The sequence below is a fragment of the Staurois parvus genome, unplaced genomic scaffold (genome assembly GCF_062004578.1).
Source record: "Staurois parvus isolate SC_StPar_1 unplaced genomic scaffold, SC_StPar_1.0 ptg000154l, whole genome shotgun sequence".
NCBI classification, from domain to species: domain Eukaryota; kingdom Metazoa; phylum Chordata; class Amphibia; order Anura; family Ranidae; genus Staurois; species Staurois parvus.
The window spans coordinates 16,026,536-16,048,946 of NW_028317950.1; the positions used below are offsets into that span (position 1 = coordinate 16,026,536).

At 39.9% G+C, this 22,411-nt stretch overlaps 1 protein-coding gene across 1 annotated transcript in view; it reads right to left on the reverse strand.

Moving 5' to 3' along the window:
- Nucleotides 1-9,085: 9,085 nt before the first annotated feature.
- The window catches only part of MED27 (mediator complex subunit 27), a 424,633-nt gene continuing 411,307 nt past the window's right edge, over nt 9,086-22,411 (reverse strand). Inside the window, exons 7-8 of the mRNA XM_089675114.1 lie at nt 18,443-18,520; nt 9,086-9,705 (exon numbers count right to left, since the gene is read on the reverse strand). Of these exons, the coding sequence (XP_089531240.1) occupies nt 9,571-9,705; nt 18,443-18,520 (213 nt within the window). The 3' untranslated portion in view covers nt 9,086-9,570. The remainder of the gene's footprint in view (nt 9,706-18,442; nt 18,521-22,411) is intronic.

Below are 22,411 nucleotides of genomic sequence, written 5' to 3' on the forward strand. Positions count from 1 at the left end.
ATAAAATGAAAGGAAATTTCCCCAATGGTACACAGAATGCAAAAAAAACAAAAAAAAAAAAAACACATGGCAGTGGTTTTAAACCCTAACACACTCTATCCAAACCACAAAAAGAGGAGATTTGGAATCTTCTACTGTTGAAGTAAAACCTTCCCTCCTGTGACAACGTTAACCACTTGCCTTTCCTGACCAGGCCTTTGTTTGCTATTCGGCACTGCACTATTTCAACTGGTAATTGCATGGTCATGCAATGCTGTACCAAAACGAAATTTATGGCCTTTTTTTCACACAAATAGAGCTTTCTTTCGGTGGTATTTGGTCACCTGTGCACTTTTTATTTTTTGCACTATAAACAAAAAAAGACTGAAAATTTGGGGAAAACACTATATTTTTAACTTTCAGCTATAAAAAAATATATAGTAATCTCCAAGTTAAGTCATAAATTTAGGCCAAAATGTATTCTGCTACATGTCTTTGTTAAAAAAAAAAATCCCAATAAGTGTATATTGATTGCTTTGTGTGAAAGTTATATCATCTACAAACTATGGTATAGATACTGCAATTTACGCCATTTTTTTCTATACAATGCTGCGCTCGTTTAACTGAAAATTGCGCAGTCATGCAGTTCTGTACATAAATGAAATTTATGTCCTTTTTTTTCCTCACAAATAGAACTTTCTTTTGTTGGTATTTGATCACCTCTGGGTTTTTTTTGTGCTATAAACAATAAAGGACCAAAAATAGTTTTTTTTTTAAATTATATTTTTTTAATTTCGGCTATAAAAAATATATAGTAACCTCAAAGTTAGTCATTCATTTAGGCCAAAATATATTCTGCTATATGTCTTTGGTAAAAAAAAATCCCAACAGGTGTATATTAATTGGTTTGTGTGAAAATTATAGCATCTACATATAGTGGTATAGATATTGGAAGTTACACCATTTTGCGCTATACGGCACTGTGCTAGTTTAACTGACAATTGCGCGGTCATGCAATACTGTACATAAATGCAATTTATGTCCTTTTTACACACAAATAGAGCTTTCTTTTGGTGGTATTTGATCTCCTCTGGGTTTTTTCCCCCACTAAAAACAAAAAAAGACGGGAATTATTTAAAAAAAAACCGATATGTTCTCATTTCTGTCATAAAAAATATGCAAAAAACTCAAAATTCATCATAAATTTAGGTCAAAATGTATTTTGCTACATGTCTTTGGTAAAAAAATCCCAATAACTGCATATTAATTGGTTTGTGTGAAAGTTATAGCATCTACAAACTATGGTATAGATACTGGAATTTACACGGCTTTTACTTTCTGACTGCCTATCACATTTCTTGAGGTGCTAAAATACCAGGACAGTACAAACACCCCCAAATAATCCTGTTTCGGAAAGTAGACACCCTAAGCTATCTGCTGAGAGGCATGTTGAGTCCATGGAAGATTTTTTTCCCACAAGTTTCTAGAAAATGACAAAAACATTTTTTTTTTTTTTTTATATACAAAGTTGTCATTTAAATGATATATTGCTCACACATGCCATCGGCATATGTGTAATTACACCCCAAAATACATTCTGCTACTTCTACTGAGTATTGGGATACCACATGTGAGACTTTTTGGGAGCCTAGCCACATGCAGGAGCCTGAAATCCAATGACCACTTTGAAAGCCTGAAAGTGCATAACTTCCTCATTTCACTTCCTCACCACTTACAAACAAAAAAAAGAAGAAAGAAAACAAAAACATATATTTTCTTTTCAAAACCTTGTGAGAACAAAGAAACACTGTTTTTGTTTTTTCTTCATTTTCCAAAAACTTGTGGCAACAAACGAGATCTACAAAATACTCACCATGCTTCTTATCAAATTCCTTGGGATGTCTACTTTCCAAAAAAGGGTTATTTGGGGGGGGTCTGGTGCTATCCTGGCATTTCAGGGCCTCCGAAACTGTGATAGGTAGTCAAGAAGTTTAATGAGGAAATAAAGCCCTTTAAAAGCCTGAAGGTGCTTATTGTATTTTGGGGTCCTGTACGTGGCTAGACTGCCAAAAAATCTCTTACATGTGGTATCCCCATACTCGGGAGAAGGAGCAGAATGCACACTCTTACTTATGTATATTCTGAGAGCAAGACCCTGTTGTTGTCAGAATAAACAGGTCGGTGCTGAAGCTGAATGGCATTCCTGCAAAGAAAACAGCAATGGTTAACAATAAAACAGTAACTTAATAAAACTAATTTTTATTGAAATATGTGCCAAAAAATATTATAAAATATATATGCCGAAGCATAGGGGCTATCCACCCACTGGCCACCCCAGGCCCCCCATGCTTGGGCATATATGCTCTTTTTTAACGGCAGATGAAAAATCTTATCCAACAGTACTGCACACACATACAGTCATGGCCGAAATTGTTGGCACCCTTGATATTTCTCCAGGAAATCATGTATTTCTCACGAAACGTATTGCATTAACACATGTTTTGCTATACACATGTTTATTCCCTTTGTGTGTATTGGGACAAAACAAAAAAAGGGAGGAAAGAAAGCAAATTCGACATAATGTCACACAAACCTCCAAAAATGGGCTGGACAAAAGTATTGGCACCCTTTCACAACTGCGGATAAATAAGAATGTTACAAGCATGTGATGCTCCTGTAAACTCACCTGGGGCAAGTAACAGGTGTGGGCAATATAGAAATCACACCTGAAAGCAGATAAAAAGGAGAGACGTTCACTTAACCTTTGCATTGTGTGTCTGTCTGTGCCACACTAAGCATGGACAACAGAAAGAGGAGACGAGAACTGTCTGAGGACCTGAGAACCAAAATTGTGGCAAAATATCAACAATCTCAAGGTTACAAGTCCATCTCCAGAGAACTAGATTTGCCTTTGTCCACAGTGCGCAACATTATCAAGAAGTTTGCAACCCATGGCACTGTAGCTAATCTCCCTGGTCGTGGACGGATGAGGAAAATTGATGAAAGATTGCAACGCAGAATAGTCCGGATGGTGGATAAGCAGCCCCAAACATGTTCCAAAGACATTCAAGCTGTCCTGCAGGCTCAGGGAGCATCAGTGTCAGCGCGAACTATCCGTCGACATTTAAATGAAATGAAACGCTATGGCAGGAGACCCAGGAGGACCCCACTGCTGACACAGAGACATAAAAAAGCAAGACTACAGTTTGCCAAAATGTACTTGAGTAAGCCAAAAGCCTTCTGGGAAAACGTCTTGTGGACAGATGAGACCAAGATAGAGCTTTTCGGTAAAGCACATCATTCTACTGTTTACCGAAAACGGAATGAGGCCTACAAAGAACAAAACACAGTACCTACGGTAAAATATGGTGGAGGTTCAATGATGTTTTGGGGTTGTTTTGCTGCCTCTGGCACTGGGTGCCTTGACTGTGTGCAAGGCATCATGAAATCTGAGGATTACCAAAGGATTTTGGGTCGCACTGTAGGGCCCAGTGTCAGAAAGCTGGGTTTGCGTCCAAGATCCTGGGTCTTCCAGCAGGACAATGACCCCAAACATACGTCAAAAAGCACTCAGAAATGGATGGCAAAGAAGCGCTGGAGAGTTCTGAAGTGGCCAGCAATGAGCCCAGATCTAAATCCCATTGAACACCTGTGGAGAGATCTTAAAATTGCTGTTGGGAAAAGGTGTCCTTCCAATAAGAGAGACCTGGAGCTGTTTGCAAAGGAAGAGTGGTCCAAAATTCCGGGTGAGAGGTGTCAGAAGCTTATTGATGGTTATAGGAAGCGACTGATTTCAGTTATGTTTTCCAAAGGGTGTGCAACCAAATATTAAGTTAAGGGTGCCAATACTTTTGTCCAGCCCATTTTTGGGGTTTTGTGTGACATTATGTCATATTTGCTTTTCTGCCTCTGTTTTATATTTGTTCCAATACATACAAAGGGAATAAACATGTGTATAGCAAAACATGTGTTAATGCAATACCTTTTTTGTGTGAAATACTTGATTTTCAGGAAAAATATCAAGGGTGCCAACAATTTCGGCCATGACTGTATATATTTTGAGAGCAAGACCCTGTTGCTGTCTAAATAAACAGCTGGGTTCTGAAGCTGAATGGCATTCCTGCAAAGAAGACAGCAATAGTTAATAAAACAGTAAAACCGTAACAGTAGAACAGTAACTCAACAAAAAAAAGACCAACTATTTTTGGGTTTAAAAATTTTTTTACTTTTTTTTGTACTTTTACTGTTTATGTTTTGTTTTTTTTTTAACTTTACCAGGGTCTCTCAAAGTTTCCTGACTACCTAACATCATTCAAGACCCTGTGCAAATATGTGCCCTAAACTGTGCTGTGCCCTATACTAATACTCCACTAGTGTGTGGTAGCAATGGAAGCAGTCCTTGAGGCAGAGACCAGGTTGGCCTGAACAGGAGGGACAAAACAAAGCGGGTGTCATGACTAATTCCGTGTCTGCTATAGACACATCTTTTTTTGGGTGTCCTTTGGGTTGGGGTACCAGGAATTGAATTGGGAAAATGCCTCTCATGCAGCCTGCTAACTGCATCTGGGTTGGGGGTTCGGGCCATAGCACCTTCTGGATACAAAAGGGCCATGATGATATCTTCCTGGAATTTCGGGAAGGATCCACTATGTCCAGTTGCTTTGTAAAGCACAAAAGCGTTATATAGAGCCAATTGAAATAATTAAACAGACACATTTTTGTACCAGCGTCTGGCTTTTTGTGAAACTAAGTATGGCTTCATCATCTGGTCGTTAAAGTCCACCGCTCCCATGTTAAAATTATAGTCATGGAGGGGCTTCTCAACAAAACCAGCTGCCGTGGCAATTTGGATGGTCATGTCTGAGTGAATGGAAGACAGGACGAAAAAAACAACCCGTTTGTCCTTACATTTCACTGCGGGCAATTCATCATTTCTCAAGCAGGCTTTTTCCCCCTTTCTAAGAAGGGTATATACAAGTTGTTGGGGGAAGCCCCGCGATTAGTTTGCACGGTGCCACATGCATCAATTCCAAGATTGTACAAATGTCTAAATAGTGGCATGCTTGAATAAAAAATGTCCACTTACAAGTGGTACCCCATATGGAAAAAGAGTGACACCAAGTCCCAAACTATCTTGCCACTGTCCCCCATGTAGTCTAAGCATCCGGGGGGGGGGCTCCACATGACTATCTTTTCCCTCATAAATCCAAAACTTATATGTATAGCTTGCTGCCCTCTCACAGGTCTTATACATCTTGACCCCATATCTGGCACGCTTTTGCTGGGGAGAAATTGTTTGAATGCAAGGCGGCCAGAAAAAAATAATGAGGCACTCATCAACACAGATATTGTGCTGGGGAGTATAGATATCTGCAAATTTTTGGTTAAGGTGATTTACGAGGGGCCAAATTTTGTGGAGCCGGTCATATTCAAGGTCACCCGAGGACGACAGAGTGTATTGTCATTGAAATGCATAAAACATATTATACAGGCGTACCTCGGTTTATGAATTTAATGCGTTCTCCGGGACGTTTCGTATGGTGAAAAATTTGTAAACCGAAACGCGGTTTCCCATAGGAATGCATTGAAAACCAATTAATCCGTTCCGGAGGTCAGAAAAAATTAAAAAAAATAGTTTTTTATCTGTTCACAACTCTTTATAAAGTGCACTTTAAAGGCATAAATACTGTACAGGGACATGATTAAAAATTAATACGTAAATGCATTGAAAACCAATTAATCCGTTCCGGAGGTCAGAAAAAAGTAAAAAAAAGTCTTATCTGTTCAAAACTCTTTGTAAAGTACACTTTAAAGGCACAGGGTCAGCGATATTAACCTCCTGGGGAAACTTGCTTTGTATTGTGAAAAAAATTTGTAAACCGAGGCATTATTTTCAATGCATTTTCATTCGTAAACCGAAAATTACATTAACCGAAGCGTTTGTAAACTGAGGCACGCCTGTATTGTTGTATCTATGCCTGGCGATGGCAGCAGAGAACACGGGCATATGATGAATCGGGTCTGTGGACCAATACAACTGCAATTCTTTTTTTGTTAGTAATGCCCATGTTGAGGGTCAGGCCCCCAAAAAACTTTAAATTCGGAAACCGGAATAGGTTTCCATGAAAATGGCCTGTCAAGGTTTGAATTTGGGTTGGCGGCGATAAACTGTTGTGCATATAAATTGCTTTGATCCACAATCAATGCATACAGAACTTCTGTGAAAAACAGCTCTAAAAAAATCAAAGGGAGTAGTTAAATTTGCTGTTTCCACCTGAATTCCGGGTTAGGCAGTGAATGGGGGAAGTACGGGTGTTACAGAATTTGTGAGCTGCCAATCAGGATTTGCAAGCACATCCAGGAGGACACTATGGGCTCTATGTGCAAATTCTTGGTGGCTGCGGGACACTACTTGTGCTTGCCATCGCACTAGCTTGTACTGCACTTATGGGACTCACCAAGTGATATTGCAGTGCTGGTATGTATAAGACCAGCATGTACTAGGCCGCTGGTACTCGCCAGTTCACCAAAAGGTAGAGCGGCAATAGTACTGGCACTCTGCTGCATATGAGAATCATCACGCGATGGTAACATCTCAGCAACCTGGGAACGGGGTTGGGTACACCTGTCCTTAGCAGGGACCTCAGTACATGTTCTATGGCATCCACACCAAAGAGCAGTGCAGAACTGCTGTAATTCCTCTGTTAAAGTACAGTCCTGGAATACAGGATCATGTTGATTGTTCATTTACAGTTTTCTGCAGTTTGAAATACTGAAATTGCAGCGAGAGGTGGTTGCAGGGCTTGGCCTGCCAGGTTAAAAAAGAGCTTTTAAGAGTGTCTCAAACTTTCAAACTGCAGGATCTTTGCATGAAGCTGCATCTTCAATTGGTACAGTGAGATGTTATGTTTAAGACTGAGATGGTAGGATCAATTATTGGAACAGTCCACTTTTTAGTGAACTCCTTTTTACGTTGTATAGAGTTCAGCAAAGATTTTTGGAGGAGTGAAAATCTTTTCTGGAGTGATCCAATTGTCATAGATTGAACATTCTATTTGAACATAAACAGGGCATGGCTAGACAGGGGAGAATCAAATTTTACAATGCTGAGAGTTTTGTGCACAGCAGCAGTGAGCTTATTAGCCAGTAAGCTGTGTAAAGCTCCCGCTTCAGGTGCAGGAGAGTGTAGGGAAGAAAAAACTTTCACAGCTTGCTCTAATATGTTTTCTTTTATCCTCCTGATTCCCTTCTGTGTCTGCCTCATCTGGGGCATGTATATTGGCATCTGACTCAGGTAGAGATGGAAAAGCTGAAAAAGAGGTGTGGTGCTTTGCAGCTGTGGACAAAGATGTCTATAATAAGGCCATTAGTCTAATAAACTAGGACAGAGAAAATTCTGCTCCTCTCAGATAGGCCGCTTGATGTGTGCCTGAGAGAGAGCTACAATTATATGCAGAAACCAGTGTTAAAATAATTTCCTACTCTGGTGCAAGAAAAAGCACCCGCATTCTGACGTTCAGTGTCGTTTGGGCCTTCAGCAAAGCAAAGGTTTGCCTGAGTTTTGGCTCCCTTTCACCTTGTTTCTGCCATAGCCAGGAGTGAGGGTATTCCCCTGTGGGGTACTCATGGAGTAGAATGTGGTAAGAGTTTCCAAAAGGAGCATGCAGCAACCCAGATGTAGACTGTCTTGTAACGAATCCATGAAGCAAATCCGGTGGTAGGTAGATGGGGTAGAGCGACTGCGTAATTTTCAAGGGCTTTAGGAGGAAGATGGGCAACTGTGCAACCTGTGGTGTAATGTCACACCTGGTCATCCACCTGAGACTGAATTCTAACTGGTTACATTTTAGTGCAAAGTTTGAAAAGTTGAATACATTCCAGACATAGAACTGGTTTTTGCAGTGACAGTCGAAGATATCAAGTGACTGTCTTACCTGTCCACAATGGTGGACTGTATATTAAAGTGTTACTAAACCCAAGACCCTGCATTCACTATATCTGGTCTCCCACAGTACACAGGACATGGAAGTGAAATCATTTTAGTAAACATAAACTGCTAAATACCTTTTCTCATCAGCAGTTAGAGCAGTTTTGTGACTTCTATCAGTGGCCAGCAGAGCACATGTTAAAGCTAATAGGAGGAGTTTTCATTTTGCTCTAGGAGGATGCAGAACCCATATACTCTGTCTGGACTGTGCTCATTGGCTCTGTGCTGATCACATGCACTCTCCCAAGAAAAGAAAAAACACTCTTTCAGTTACTATCCACCTTACAGACACTGGCAAAAAAACTGAACTACTTCCTGTGTAGGGGGGGTTATATATAGGGAAGGACTTCCTCTCTGATTGGTCGGCCAGTGTCTATTCACCTATAGGTGGCATAAAACCCATAGTCATGAATAGCCTGCTCTGCGTCCCATGATGTACGATAAAGAAAAAAAAAAAAAAGACATTGCACAACTAAGCCATGAAAGAGAGGGACAGGGATCACACTGAAACTAAGTTCAGTTCACTGTTCAGTACATATTAATGGTGAATATGAACTTGAATTCTGTGTACACCTGATAAAATAACAAAAAAAATGAGTTCAACCTGCCATTACCAGAACTATAGGGCAAAATATGAAAATAAATTATATGGCTATGGTGCTCTAGTGCTCACTGGCACGCCGGTTGTCTAATGCTTGTAAATTGACACTTAATGTGGAAAGGTTTGCTGATCCCTTATCTATAGTATTTACAAAGCATATTTTGAGGAAGGGGACATTGCTAATGTGCACTGAGAGAAGGAGGCTAATGAATAAATAACATGCTTTGCATCCTGGAATTTAGCTTTAAATTCTCTTACATATTTCAAATGCACAGGCATATCTGACAACTGATTATGTTTCCTATACTTGGATTGCACTTCAAATTGAATCTAGATTGCCCCTCTAAATTATACCACACACGCTCTAAATGCCTCTATAGGTCTGGCATTGAACACATTCAAAGAACAAAGCACAACCAGTGCATACAGCTGTCCATGAAAAGCATAGACATCATTGATGCTCAGTGCAGCATTAAAGACGGTCCACGGGGATGATGCCCTGAACAAAGGCAAACACATTTATACAGCTTTGTGCACCCTACTGTATTCTGTTTCCAGTTTATGGACAAATTCATAGCTACAAAGATAAAAACATTTTATCAAAAGCAAAACAAAAATTATACAATAGCTCAATATTTATCAAAACACGATAAAGGATAGAAAATTCTATATTTTTCTGGTCTCTTTGGAGATAAAGATGGCATTTGATAAGATGGGAAAACAGCTGTATAAATCAGTAAATTCCCAATCTCCCCTCAGTTTTAGAATTCAGTCATATCTAAATGTCACTGATGTGCCCCAGTCACTGAGAATTGGCCGTACATTAGTGGAGCATATAGAGGATTTATTTTCTCATCTGTGGGGTTCACAGGTCCACTGCCCCCCTGGGATGGGAGGAACTTCTTCTCACTGAAGGAACCTGTAAAACTTGTCCAGAAAAATCACAAGAAGTGGCAGGAAGACGGCGTCCCCAAAAGCCCCCACAGAGATTAGCACTTCGACACTACTGGCGGCAGGTATCATGAAAAGCCTCCAAAGTACGGAAATCTCTCCATGTGGGTGGCAGGCCATCTTGTAAAAACTTCCCGCAGCGTTGGCAAGGAGCCTGAAACAGCTTGATATAACTTCTTAACCAGGTCTGCAAAGAGGAGGGAGAGAAAGAGAAGTGGTGAAATTACAAGCATCACCCTCGCTGTCATGTTTAATGCTCGTAGTGACAAGATGACACTCTCTGGCCCGAGTCCAGCAAAGATACACTGAATCTGCAGGAGCATACAAACTGTGTCCCCCCTCTGTTTACAAGGTCACAAGATAGCTGAGCTGAAGGCTTTGGACTGGGAGACTTTTTTTTCTCTAAGACTCAGCTGTCCTAAAATTGGCCTTCCATCTGGTGGGGAGCTTTTTATTCAACACGCAGGAAAAACTCCACACTTTCCAAAAATAAACATAGCTGCATAGAAACTATGCTATAAATATATAGATAAAATGCAGGGGTTCTGCAAAACGGAGACCTTTTAATAAAACTGATCTAACTTATATTTATTAGATTATTACTTAAAGCCTGCGCAGGAGCGTATGCTTGTGATGTCTACTCTTCAGGATTCCCAGGTGGATGAGGAAAGTCACAGTGCTGTCTATGATGTCTAGGCAAATGAATGGGTTGGAAGCAAGGGTCTGTAATAAATTGCATTCTTTGCTGCTGTTTTTTTTTTTAAAAGTATGAAATTTTACACGGAGGTTGAGGACTAGTAAATGGAGGTTATGTCCTCTAATATGTTCTCAAAAGGGCAAAATTATGAAATTATGCTGCAGGTTAGAGACAGGGACTACAGCATTGTTGTTTTCTTTACAATATATAAGTGTGAAAGTGTTCATCTTACTGGAAAGAATCCATAATGGTGTGTGTTAATGTTTCGAAGTATAAGTAAACACAGTCACTAAAATGTCATATAAGAGTTAACATTTTTAAATCAGAAGCTATGAATAAAATAATACCTGATGTTTCTTCCATTAAGTTCCATGTTAAAGTGGTTCTACAGGCTCAGGGTTTTTTTTTAATCTTAATGCATTCTTAGCATCAAGGTAAAAAAATCTTCTGTACGACAAAATCAACCCCCCCCCCCCATACTTACCTGAGCCCAATCTCGATTCAGCGTTGCGCAGGTAATGGCTTTCTCCTCTCTATGCATCCTCACAAGGCAGGCTGATAGCAGTGGGAGCCATTGGCTCCCGTTGCTGTCAATCAAATCCTATGACGAGGGAATGGGCGTAGGCTAGAGTCAAGCTGTTTGAGTCTATGGATGAAGGCACAGGAGCTTGGGAAAAAGCTAGCATGACTGCCCCCATAGGAAGCAGCTTCTTACGGGGGCACTCTCTGCAATGGAGGCGCTGGCAGGGGAACCCAAAAGAACACAATTGGAACTGCTCTGTACAAAACCATTGCACAGAGCAAGTAAGTATGGCATATTTATTAATTTTAACAAGAAAAAAATTTAAGTTTACAATCACTTTAGAGCATTTACTGTTATAGAGTGACTGCTCTCTGTCCCTATCTACCAACTGTGCTGCTGTATTGTCACCTGGGATTCCAACTAAAAATGGCTCCTCCAACACACATTACACAAGCATGATCCACTGGTGACACCATCTGCAAACCTGCCCTTAGAAATGCTACTGCTGAAGTGCCTGCAGGCAGGAAGTGGCTGCAAGAGATCAAGACTGAGATGCAATAACATCTAACTCAAAGACATTTTGAGCATTGCAAGAAGCAGTAAAGCAAAACCACATTAAAACAAAATGAGATCCTTTACATCCTTAGCTTTTTTTTTTTTCAAAGTAAAAGAAAAAACAGAAAATTTGATTAGGGGTTGCCAAACCTTTGCAAATAACTGTACAACAGCATGATTTTTTTTATTTATTTAGCTAGGGTGGAGAGAGGTTAGAACTTTTGTCAGTTTCTTTTTTTTTGCTATGTACCAGTTAGCAAGATGTACTGTTTCAGTTTGACTACTGTCCCTGGGACTGACAGCGATGGGGAATCCGACAATCTGAGTTGTTATCATAACAGAAATTGTGTGGAGATCTCTAATGACACTTACTATGGTGACAAGAGGGTATTACCCCACTTTGGAGAGATTTCCTCTCTTTTCCTGTTGAATGTACAGAACAGGAAATGAAAGGAAATCTCCCCAATGGGACACACCCACCTGACAGGAGTTTAAACCATTCCCTACTCTATTCAAAATAGAAATAAAAGTTTTGATATACTTTAAGTTGAAGTCAGTTGGGGAGGGGGTACTTAATACACACTCAGTGTTCTTATGCAAAGTCTTCTTTGCCCAATCAATAATTGGGAGAAAATTAGGGATTGGCTGCAGACTGGGTCCTGCATTTGTCTGTGTTCAGCAAACTGCTTCCCTGCAGTATCTGTCAATATGTTTTTCTATCACAAGCCAAGCTCTTAAAGAGCCAGAAAAAAAAAAACTTACACTATATGTTAGCTGTATACAAAACATGCAGCAATGACAAAGTGTTTAAATACATTTTTAGAACTAGATGTTCATTCATATATATATATATATATATATATATATATATATATATATATATATATATTTATGTATTGTAATGTGGGTTAGTTTTTTTCTTCGTTTTGTTGTTCTTGGCCACTGGCAGTTAAAAAGCTGACTTTGGTGTATTTTATTGGGATTAAAAGATACACTCCTGTCCTAATAGAAAGTTAAAGCCTTGAAATGCAAATGTGGAATAAATGCTGCTTACTCAGGGCTTCAGTTTTACATCGAAGTGTTGTAATCCACCCCCCTCTCTTTTGTCAATGACCTAATGATCTTGGAACCCCTTTGCTTACCAATGTTGTAATGCTGGAAAGGTATTCCTAATCACATTTACAGTAGGCACTTTACTTTTATTCACATACAGGATGCCCACAGTCAGGTCTGCTGATAGGGGGGTACATGCAATCATCCTGTACTGGACCCAGGCCCTATTAGGTCAGCAGTGGGGCTTGGGACCAGAACAGGCAGGACTGCCTGATTTAATAGCAGGGTGACCATAGCAAACCTAAGCTGGGAAGGAGTGCTCTCACTCTGATAGACATGAAGCCAGAAGAATGAATGAAGTTAGTATCACCCCCAGCCTATAGTCTGGGGGTAAGTGCAAGCTGGTGATTGGGGGGTGGGAGTCCAGACTGATGAGGGATAAAGGATAAACATGATGTCAGACATGCCAGGCAAAACAATTTTGCAGTGCCAGATTTGACTGTACTTTGCTTGTCTGAAGACAGAAGCCTTCTGATTGCATGCACAGGATCCTGTGCAAGCTGTAAGCATATATTGGCTGGTAAAAGCTATGTGGATACCAATGGCAATGATGCCCCAGGAAAGTGCTGAAGTCTTTAAGTCTTCTGCAATACCAGGAATTGCACTGAAAGAGGGGAGGGGGGATAAGAATATCAGGAAGGCTGTACTTCTAATGAATATTGTTTTTACACTTTCTACTTTGTTGCATTTCAGTGTCTCTGATCTCCTCCAGGCTCTTTGCAACCACATTCTGTCTACATGCACTCCAGTGAGAGCTGCATGGCATGTCTAAGGGAGGAATGTGAGCAATATCACTTTCAGTCCCCATGGGAAGCCCATGTTACAGGATGATAATACAGGAACACAATTGGGTGAGTGTTGTCACTCTAGAACAGGAAGTGCATGAACAAGGACCTTTGTGGCACAATCATGAGGTCTTGCTCAATGAAAGCTGCCAATTTAAAAATAATAAAAATTACTTTTTAAAATTACATTAAAGCAAAACTGTACTTTTAGTTTGAATCAACTAAATACACTCTAAATGCATCAAAACAAAAAAGGGTTCAAAGTCCTGCAGTTTTTCTTTCAGAAATCAGCCACATCCTGAGTAGAAAAGCCAGTCTCCTGTCATCATGCTGTAGAGAAGGACCCTTGCCACTGTGTGGGAGCAGTGGTCTCTCTGTAGACATCCAACACACCCCTTGCAGAGTCAGAGCTCTCTAATTAGTAAGTAGCTCTGAGCATTGCTGATTGCATGTTTGACTGATCATGGAGTGTGTCAGACTTCCACAGACAGAACTCTGCTATCACACAGAGAGCAAGGGTCCTTCTCTACAGCAGGCTGGCAGGGGTCACATTTTTCTCTTCGAGCTATGGCTGCCTTCTACAAAAAATGGTTTGAACACCCTTTGTTTTGATGCCCCTGGAATGCATTTAGCAGATTTAACATGTTAAAGCTTTACTGACTGGGTCTACATAAACTTTAACCACTTTAGGCCCCTGGCCAATTCTGACATTCTTCTTTTACATGTAAAAATCAACATTTTATTACTAGAAAATTACTTAGATCCCCAGACATTATATATCTGTTCAAGCAGAGGCCCTAGAGAATGAAATGGTGGGTGTTGCGTTTTTTTTTTTTTTTTTTATTTCGCACGGTATTTACAACTCAATTTTTTGGCTAAAAAATACACTTTGATTTATTTTAATGCACAAAAACATAATATATTACCCAATTGTTTGGTAGAATATAAAAGATGATGTTACGCCAAGTAAATAGATAACTAACATGTCACACTTTAAATGGTGTGGAACGGCGACAAACTATGGTACATTAAATTATTTATAGGCAACGCTTTAAAAGCATTTACAGGTTAGCAGTTTAGTTACACAGGAGGTCTGGTGCCAGAATTATTGCTCCCGTTAAAACATTCATGTTGATAACTCAGGTGCGAACACTATTAACATATGCGTGCACGACCAATGTTTGCGCATGAGTACAGGGTGGGCGGGGGGAGCCTTACATTTTTTTTCTTAATTTTATTATTTTACTTAACTTTTTAAAAAAGAAACTTCTCTTCTTTTATCACTTTTGTGGTTATCACAAGGTCTCTCCTCTGCCCTTCAAAGCATCAGATCAAACCCCCAGTTTTATCTGATGTTTTCACAAGCCAGTGATGGCTTATTTTCATGCTGGCAAAATTGGAAATGACAAAGTACTCATCGCTTCCGGTTTCTTAGATTATAGAGATGATCAGGAAAGTTCTGATCCTCAGTCATCTCTATGGTCAGTCAACGGAACCGCCATCTTCATTCCCGGGCACCCCGGTGGGACAGGTGTCCTCCTTCCGCCACCTGTGACAGCGATCCAGCGGCTAATTAGCCATTAGGATTGTTTTTACATTGAGCCTAGATTCACACTGATGCAGGATTCACAGTAATTCCTGTGTGTTTACTGCACCACATCACAATCACACTCTGTTCATGTGACCACTGCAGGTGTCAATGTTAAGTTAATGACACCCCAAAAACAGTTTGCAAAACACAGCAATTGGCTGAATTGGATAGCATGGATGTGATCATCCATGCGATCCGATTCCAGTGCGTAAAAAAAAACCCCCCAAAAAGGTGCATGCACCTTTTTCGTGCAAGTGTGGTGTGATTTGAGCAATACAAAATGAATGGGCTCAAATTGCACTGCAGGGAATCGCATGTGATTTGAACAGGGATGTAGTGCGATTCCTGTCTGAATCACATGCAGTTCCCTGCACCACATCAGTTTGAACCTAGGCTAAAGCCTATCACCAACTAAAAAAAAAAAAAAAGATACCAGAATGATGCCTATAGCTGCAGGCATCATTTCAGTATAACCATTCAACCTGGTGAGGTACAGGTATGTCGCAGAGACTGGTTAAACTGCGACTAAACCACCAGACTGCATGAACAATTTTAGGCCCCTTGGAGTTTTTTGCAATGATGTGCAAGTATGTGCTGCATACTTGCAAATTATGGCAGACTTACCTAGCATAGCAATCGCCTCCTGTGCTGTGATGACTGCAATCCCCTCTGCTGTCCACCTATCTTCTCCCAATCTTCTTCTGGTGTTTGGAGTTATGGGCCAATTTCATTAGCCAGGATGATGTAACTCCCGCGCAAGAGCACAGGAGTTTGTTCATCCCAGCACAGCAATATACACTGATCTGCGCATGTATGACTTAGTGTACACTTACAGAAAAAAAAGCTCTGACAGGCAGGTAGAAGCATCTATGAAAAAAAAAAATCTATTTTGCAAATGTTAAAATACACAATTGAAGATTAGTTAAAACCCCCAAACACTATATATTTGCTGAAAACAGAGACCCTGAAAAAGAATATGGTAGTAGTTCCATTTATGTCACGCACTATTAGCACAGCAGTTTATCAAACGTATATTTTCAGTAAGAAAAACACTATAGTTAATTTTAGTGAACACAGACACAACATATTACTTTTCTATTTGTGAAAAGATAAATGATGAGGTACACAGATACCAAACATGTCAAGCTTTAAAATTGCATGTACCTGTAAAACAGAGCCAAACGTTTGTACCCACAATTATCCATAGGTAGTGCTGTAAATGCCCTTACAAGTCATCAATCTAGTGCTGATCGTGAATTGCCCATGCCTCTAGAATTACTGCTCTCACTGCAGCTTGCGCAGCAATATAACACGTATGTAGTGCAGTTGTCGTTTTTAAACATAGCCACACCTGACACATGCATACGCATGTACCTGAGGGTGGGCTTTAAAAAAATGTTTTGTTTTTATATTCACTTTAGGGTTTTTTTGACAATTTTTTTCACATAACTTTATTGCTGTCATATAGTGGGCCAATAGTCATCCCTTACGTGACAGCATATAACTTGTGACAGGTTCTCTTTATTAAGATATCAGAGATCTGTTAGATCCCTGATGTCTTCTTTAAAGCCCAGTGAAGTTAATGGAGCACAGATGGTGCTCCGTTAGCTCCTTCCCCAACCAACACTCCCAAGGAATTACAGTTCTGAACCAAGAAGAGACATAATACATGTTGCTTCCTTGTTCACTCACTGGATGGAGGATCTGGTGGTTGTGGAAGTGATTGAGTGCTTTTACTGATGTCTGAACCACTTCTACGGAATGCCAAAAGTCGACTTGTGAAGTACACATACATTCTCAATGACTGCCGCCTTCGGAAGTGCATGTAAAAGCGGCTCAACATTGGTGGTAGCAAAAGGGCTACAGGTGAATTAAAAAATAAAAAGATTACCCTTGTAGCATTTTGTCTAGGTCACCATGAAAAAAGCACTCTTACTTTATTCCTAGCTCCTACAGGCCTCTCCATGCGGCTGGTCTCCCACAGCCACTTCTCTCTGGCACTCAATCCAGCGTCATCAAGTTTAATGCAGGACAAGCCTTCCTGCATCTAAAAGGACGTCAAGGACCTAGTCACAATCACAAGAAAGGAGACGTGCTCTGGCTGCCGTGGGTGCAAAGGGTAATATAAAGTGTCTTTAACAGCGTCCTATTAAAAAATTAGTCCTTGCAACGTGGGGAAGCCAAACTGTGTAAGGTAGTTTTTATATTTCTCTGGAGTTCAATTCAAATACCAGCTTTCTCATACTACGCTTAACCCCCTAAATGTTTATTTTAATTGAAGTGAAGGATACATAGTGCAGACGCATATAAAATGTAGTGCAGGTTGTGAGATCCACCATGAAATTAAAGCAGACCCTATGCTGTAGGTAATTAAGACATGTCGGTACTTTATAAGCTTCAGTGCTCTGCTGATTGGTGGAAGAACCAAAATATTGACACTTCCATTGAATGTCTGTCAGATGTTTAGGAAGCTGGTCTCAGCTGGAGTTTTACAGATCAATCAAGAAGCCCTCCTTCCCCCTACTGATAATAAACACTGAATCTGCTTGCTGATTCTTCCCTAGTCTGGTGATTATGAGACCTTTCCACCTGTCAGACCAGATTGGCTAACTTCATAATGGGACAAGATGAGAAAAAATGGAGTAGATCGATGTAACTTGCAGCTCTTCTATGTTAACATCAAATGCAATGACTCCAATTAGCAGTTAAGTATAAAACAAATGTTGGACAAAAGAAGAAGAAAAAAAAAGGTATGCTCCTGCTTTGGGATAAATTATGAGGACTGCTTTGTCTAATATTTTAAAAAAGGGTATTTTATGGCTAGGCTCTGATATACTGTATGTAGCTAGGAAAGAGTTAAGCTGGCCATATATTGAGCAAATTTTGGATAGTTTCTGTCTGAAATTCGCTTAGTGGATGGCCCTGTTCCACCTGACAAAAGTTGATTGCTCAAATGAATTTTATTGAAGGAGCCTGGTGGAAAATGTTCAGATGAGCAGCAGCTGTATGCAACCAGATAGAGCTGCTGTTGGGGTATTACACAATATCCCAGCAAGGGGTGCATGGAACATGGATGGAGAAATCTATTAAATTTCTTTTGTTCAGTTTAAATGAAAGAAAACTAACAGTGTATGCCTAGGTTTAGTTGGGTCAAGGTAGGTGGGAGGGAAAGGCCCAACGTAACCAAAATAAGTGAAAATTTAAATAAAAATATAGCTACCTATATCTCTGTATCTACCAAGCTTTTTTGAAATACAGTTTTCATTGAAGGCAACCTCTGGTTATACTATATATACATTGGGGCAACCATATTTTCTGATAAAATATGTGAAAAGGGATCTAGTTTTACCACTGCAATTAGTCAATGCAAGTCCATCAAACTGGCTGAAGACATTACAATATCTAGGTGGCTTATCCTAGTATGGCAACTGTAGTTCAGAAAGCCCCAAGCTATGCAAACATTATAAATACACCTTCATTAAAGTATAAGTTCAACTTTTCAGAAAACAATTAAAAGATGAATACCTTTCATAACCATCTAAGTGTGAAATGTGCCAAAATATATGCTCACTAAGCACACTGTAGCTGGTTATAATATTCAGCAAGCATACAATATTATTTTTCCAGCTATAAATATAAATGATAAAAGTCCATTCTTACCATGAAAGATCGGACCACTACATCTGGCATCTGAGGCAACTGGTAATGCAGAAGGGCAGTTGTGGCATGATCAGTAACCTGAAACAAAGACTGTTTTGTTACATCATCGCAGATTATTATACATAAACCCAAAATGTGAGAGTGCAAGGTAGCCCCATCCAAATAATCTTGCATGGCACTTTAGTGTGATCTGTGCTGTGGACAGTGTTCTATGTTTACATTAGGAAAGTCTGCCCATTCTGGCTGTGTATGTAAGACATTGTCTGACCATTCTTCTCTATATACTGTGCTTGACTTGACATACTCTGGACTGCTCTATTTTGTAAGCTGTGCAGTATGTTACATACTCGCTGTACTCTAAATTCCATGTCACATGTTATATACTCCTTATCAGTTGTTAAAGTATTAACAATATACAACTTTGTACAGCCAGTACACTTCCAAATTCCCTCTGGGTCAATGAGCACACTTTTGACAGATATAAAACAATTAACAATGCTGTAATACCAGTTTCTAGCTGGTGAAGTGTCCAATGTATTACTTGCTCACACTAAAATCCATGAATTAGGAAAAGCGGTTAGGAAAGAAATATGTAGGCTGGCACTGCTAATCTCTATTTGAAAAAAATGCAAGTTGCCTTGTTCTCAGGCTGATAAATGGGCTTCAATACTTCCTGAGTTACTGACTGGGAGCAAGTATAGATATAAGGAATTTGGATTTTTCAGAAAATTTGTTCCAGGTTTGTGACGAAGAAGTACTAAATGCAGACATGGCCAGGTGATTAACATTTACGGAAAGTCAGCAATGGCAATGTTATGGTGATGTGCATTTTCTACAGACAGTATTGTGTCAGCATTAACCAGTTTTTCTTTTTAGCACACTGCAACATGACATGTCAGTCTGCATCAGGTCCTAATGAAAACACTCTATATCTTGTTTTTCAGTGGCTCCTCATGACAATCCCTACACAACCAAAGTCAACAGTAGCAACATAGAGGTCAGCGGGAGGAACCATTGAGTGCAGTAGGGGACTCAAAATCCAACACACCCAGAAGTGTCAGTTTCTATAGAGACATCAGCTGCAAATCTGAAAGAATTCATTTTTAAAAAGTGCCACTTTAAAGGAAACTTTTCAAGAGGGAAACAAAGTGTGCTACTGCTAATGTCTTATCCTTTATTCACATAAACGTACTTAAGTGTATGCCCATGCGGGGTCATGTTTAATAGCATGGCGATGCATAGGTATTCTGTCCATCCCCATGCTGGCAGTCCTATTCATGTCAATTGGGACACAGTTGCTGCTTCCAATTTGACAAGTATACAAATGCACACTGTCTGCATTTGGGGACAAACGCCTGTACCCAAACAGCTGTCAAATTGAGAGCAGTGGCTGTATGCCAACTGACATGAAAAGGGCAGCCTGCATGGGGATGCTCAGAACACCTACCTGTGCATTCCAATGTGGGCACACTCGTCCCTTGTACGGCAAATGCTTAAGTAGGCCTGTGTATATGAGGCATTATTCTGTAGATGTGAGTTGTCTTGCTGTTGTGTGGACTTGCTGTGTTTAATACTTTGTGTCACTGACTTGGAACTGGTATATGGGATAAGGAGTGCTGACTTTAAATTGTATGCAAGATTCTGGAAAATATAACAGTAGGTGTACTTTCCTTAGAAAGAAACTATACCTTAAGTGGAAAAGCCTGTCTTCTGTCAGCATACTGTGAAGGAGGATCCTTGCTTTCTGTGTGGGAAGCAGTGGTCTCTCTGCAGAGGTCTGACATGTCTTCTGCTTTGACATAGCTCAAGCTCTCTATTCAGCAGACGTGTGAGCTTTGCTAACTTTAGAGCTATAGGTCTGACTCAGCAGTTGATATGATGGACCCACAGAAAAACCATTACTTCCACATACAGAGCAAGGGTTCTTCTCTGCAGCGGACAGGCTTTTCTACCCGGTTAGGCTTTTCTACCCAGGCTGTGGCTGCTTTAAAAAGAAAATAAACTGTAAGATGTTACACAACTTTTGTTTTGATGCACATGGAAATGTACTTAGCTAATTTAAAATGAAATTTCAGTTGGGTCTTATAGAGTTTGAAGGAAATGCATTAAACACACCCAGTAAATATGACAACCATGCAAATGATTTACTTTAAAACATGTAACCGTACCTTATAAAACTATTCACTTACATACATAAATGTAGTTTGGATTAAAAAAAACACCCCATAAAAAAAGATTAGTTTTCACCCCCTCAAACAAAAGCATAAAACGCCTGCAGTATCCAGCTAGCCTAATCTCAGATTGGGACTAATTAACAACTGACTAATGAAAAACAAGAAGCTGTGCCAAGACGGTAGAAACACTTTTTTTTCCCCTTTTGTGTAAAAGAAGATGATTTACCAGAGAAAGCGGATTGTTTCCATTCGTGCTTTTAAAAGCCGATAACAGGCAGACACAGACAGCCGCCCCGCGGAATATTCCCACATTCCCCGAAAATAATTTGACACATCTAAAGCGTGTAACTACACATCTGGCAAAAAACAAGCCTGCAGGCAACAGTGCTGTCAATCGGAGAGACAGCCTTTATCCGAACAAACATGAGCAAGAAAAACACTGGGAGATCAATGCTGGATGGAAGGCCGAGAAACACTGAGACGCTGGTGCTTTCGAAAATAAAAAAGAGCGAGAGAGTGATGGGAAAAGAAGAAAGAAGGTAGTTGGCGAGAGAAATGCGCACTGGGCAGGAAGGAGAAGTGGGTGGTACATTGTCGACAGCTTACAAGGAAAGAAAAGATAAAGATCAATGATAACAAGAAAGTGAGAAACAGGTTTATCATCACCATCGTCAGACGTTGTCTTAAGAAAGACATGTTCCTGAATTGTCTTGCTTGTCGTTTGACGTTGCTGTGCCAAAATAAATTGCGTTCCCAAATTTCTTGAAATATTGCCAAGAAAAGAAGAAATACATCTGTGGGCAGTACCATGTGTCAGTATTCATCTGTGCAACTGTTGCAAGGGCCATGCAGATAATGTACGGCCTCTTAAGGCCACCATAAGATTGGTGCTCCATCAGTTAAGTTTCCATATGAAAGAGGATGCCTTTTTTAGCCTAAGATCATACTTAAAAGGTTTTTCCATTTTGAACCAAAAATAGACCTCCCTTTAACAAACCACATTCACTGAACAAGCAAGCAGCAATCTCAAGTGGGAATTCTGGTGGTGCTACAGGTACAACTCCAGTTGCTGGTCTCAGCAAAGGGATTGCAGAGCTAAAAGGGAGCCTTTTAAAGGCTAAGATACAAAAGATATTTTAGTCTCTGGTTGCAGAGAAATTTAAAGCATTAAAACCCCAAAACAAAAATTTTGTACACTGTATTCTACTAATCCTTAGATATGATGGTTGCATTAGAGTTCTTTTTTCAGCCTAATAAAATTTCCAGCATGTACTGAAAGTACCTGTTGATCTTGCCAGAAATGCAACATCCTTGTCACTTTCTGGGAGATGAAAAGAGAACACATATCTTTACTGTTACTGTGTAAACTAATAATCCTATTAAAATGTAACAGACATCAACAAAGGCAGACAGGTTTGAAGTCCAGCTTATTTGACAACCATGGTACATTCCATAGATACCATAAAGAAATGAGGACAGACACAAAGGGACAGAAAGTATGTTATTTGCAGGATTGCCAGGTGGAACTAAAGAGAAAAAGCCAAAGAAACAAAATTGCAGCCACTATATCTAAGGACTGGTAAGCTGCAACATTGTAAAATTTTGTTTATGGGTTCAGATAGACTTGAAATATTTGCTGGCTAGAGCAACACAGTAGATTGGCAGGCAGTAGAAAATGATAGCCAAACAGACGTACTACATCACTTGAGTGATTGAATGGAGTAAGCTAAACAAGTAGCATGTGTTAACATCCTGTAGTGGTCAACTGCATACAAATGCAGCACTGTGCAATCAC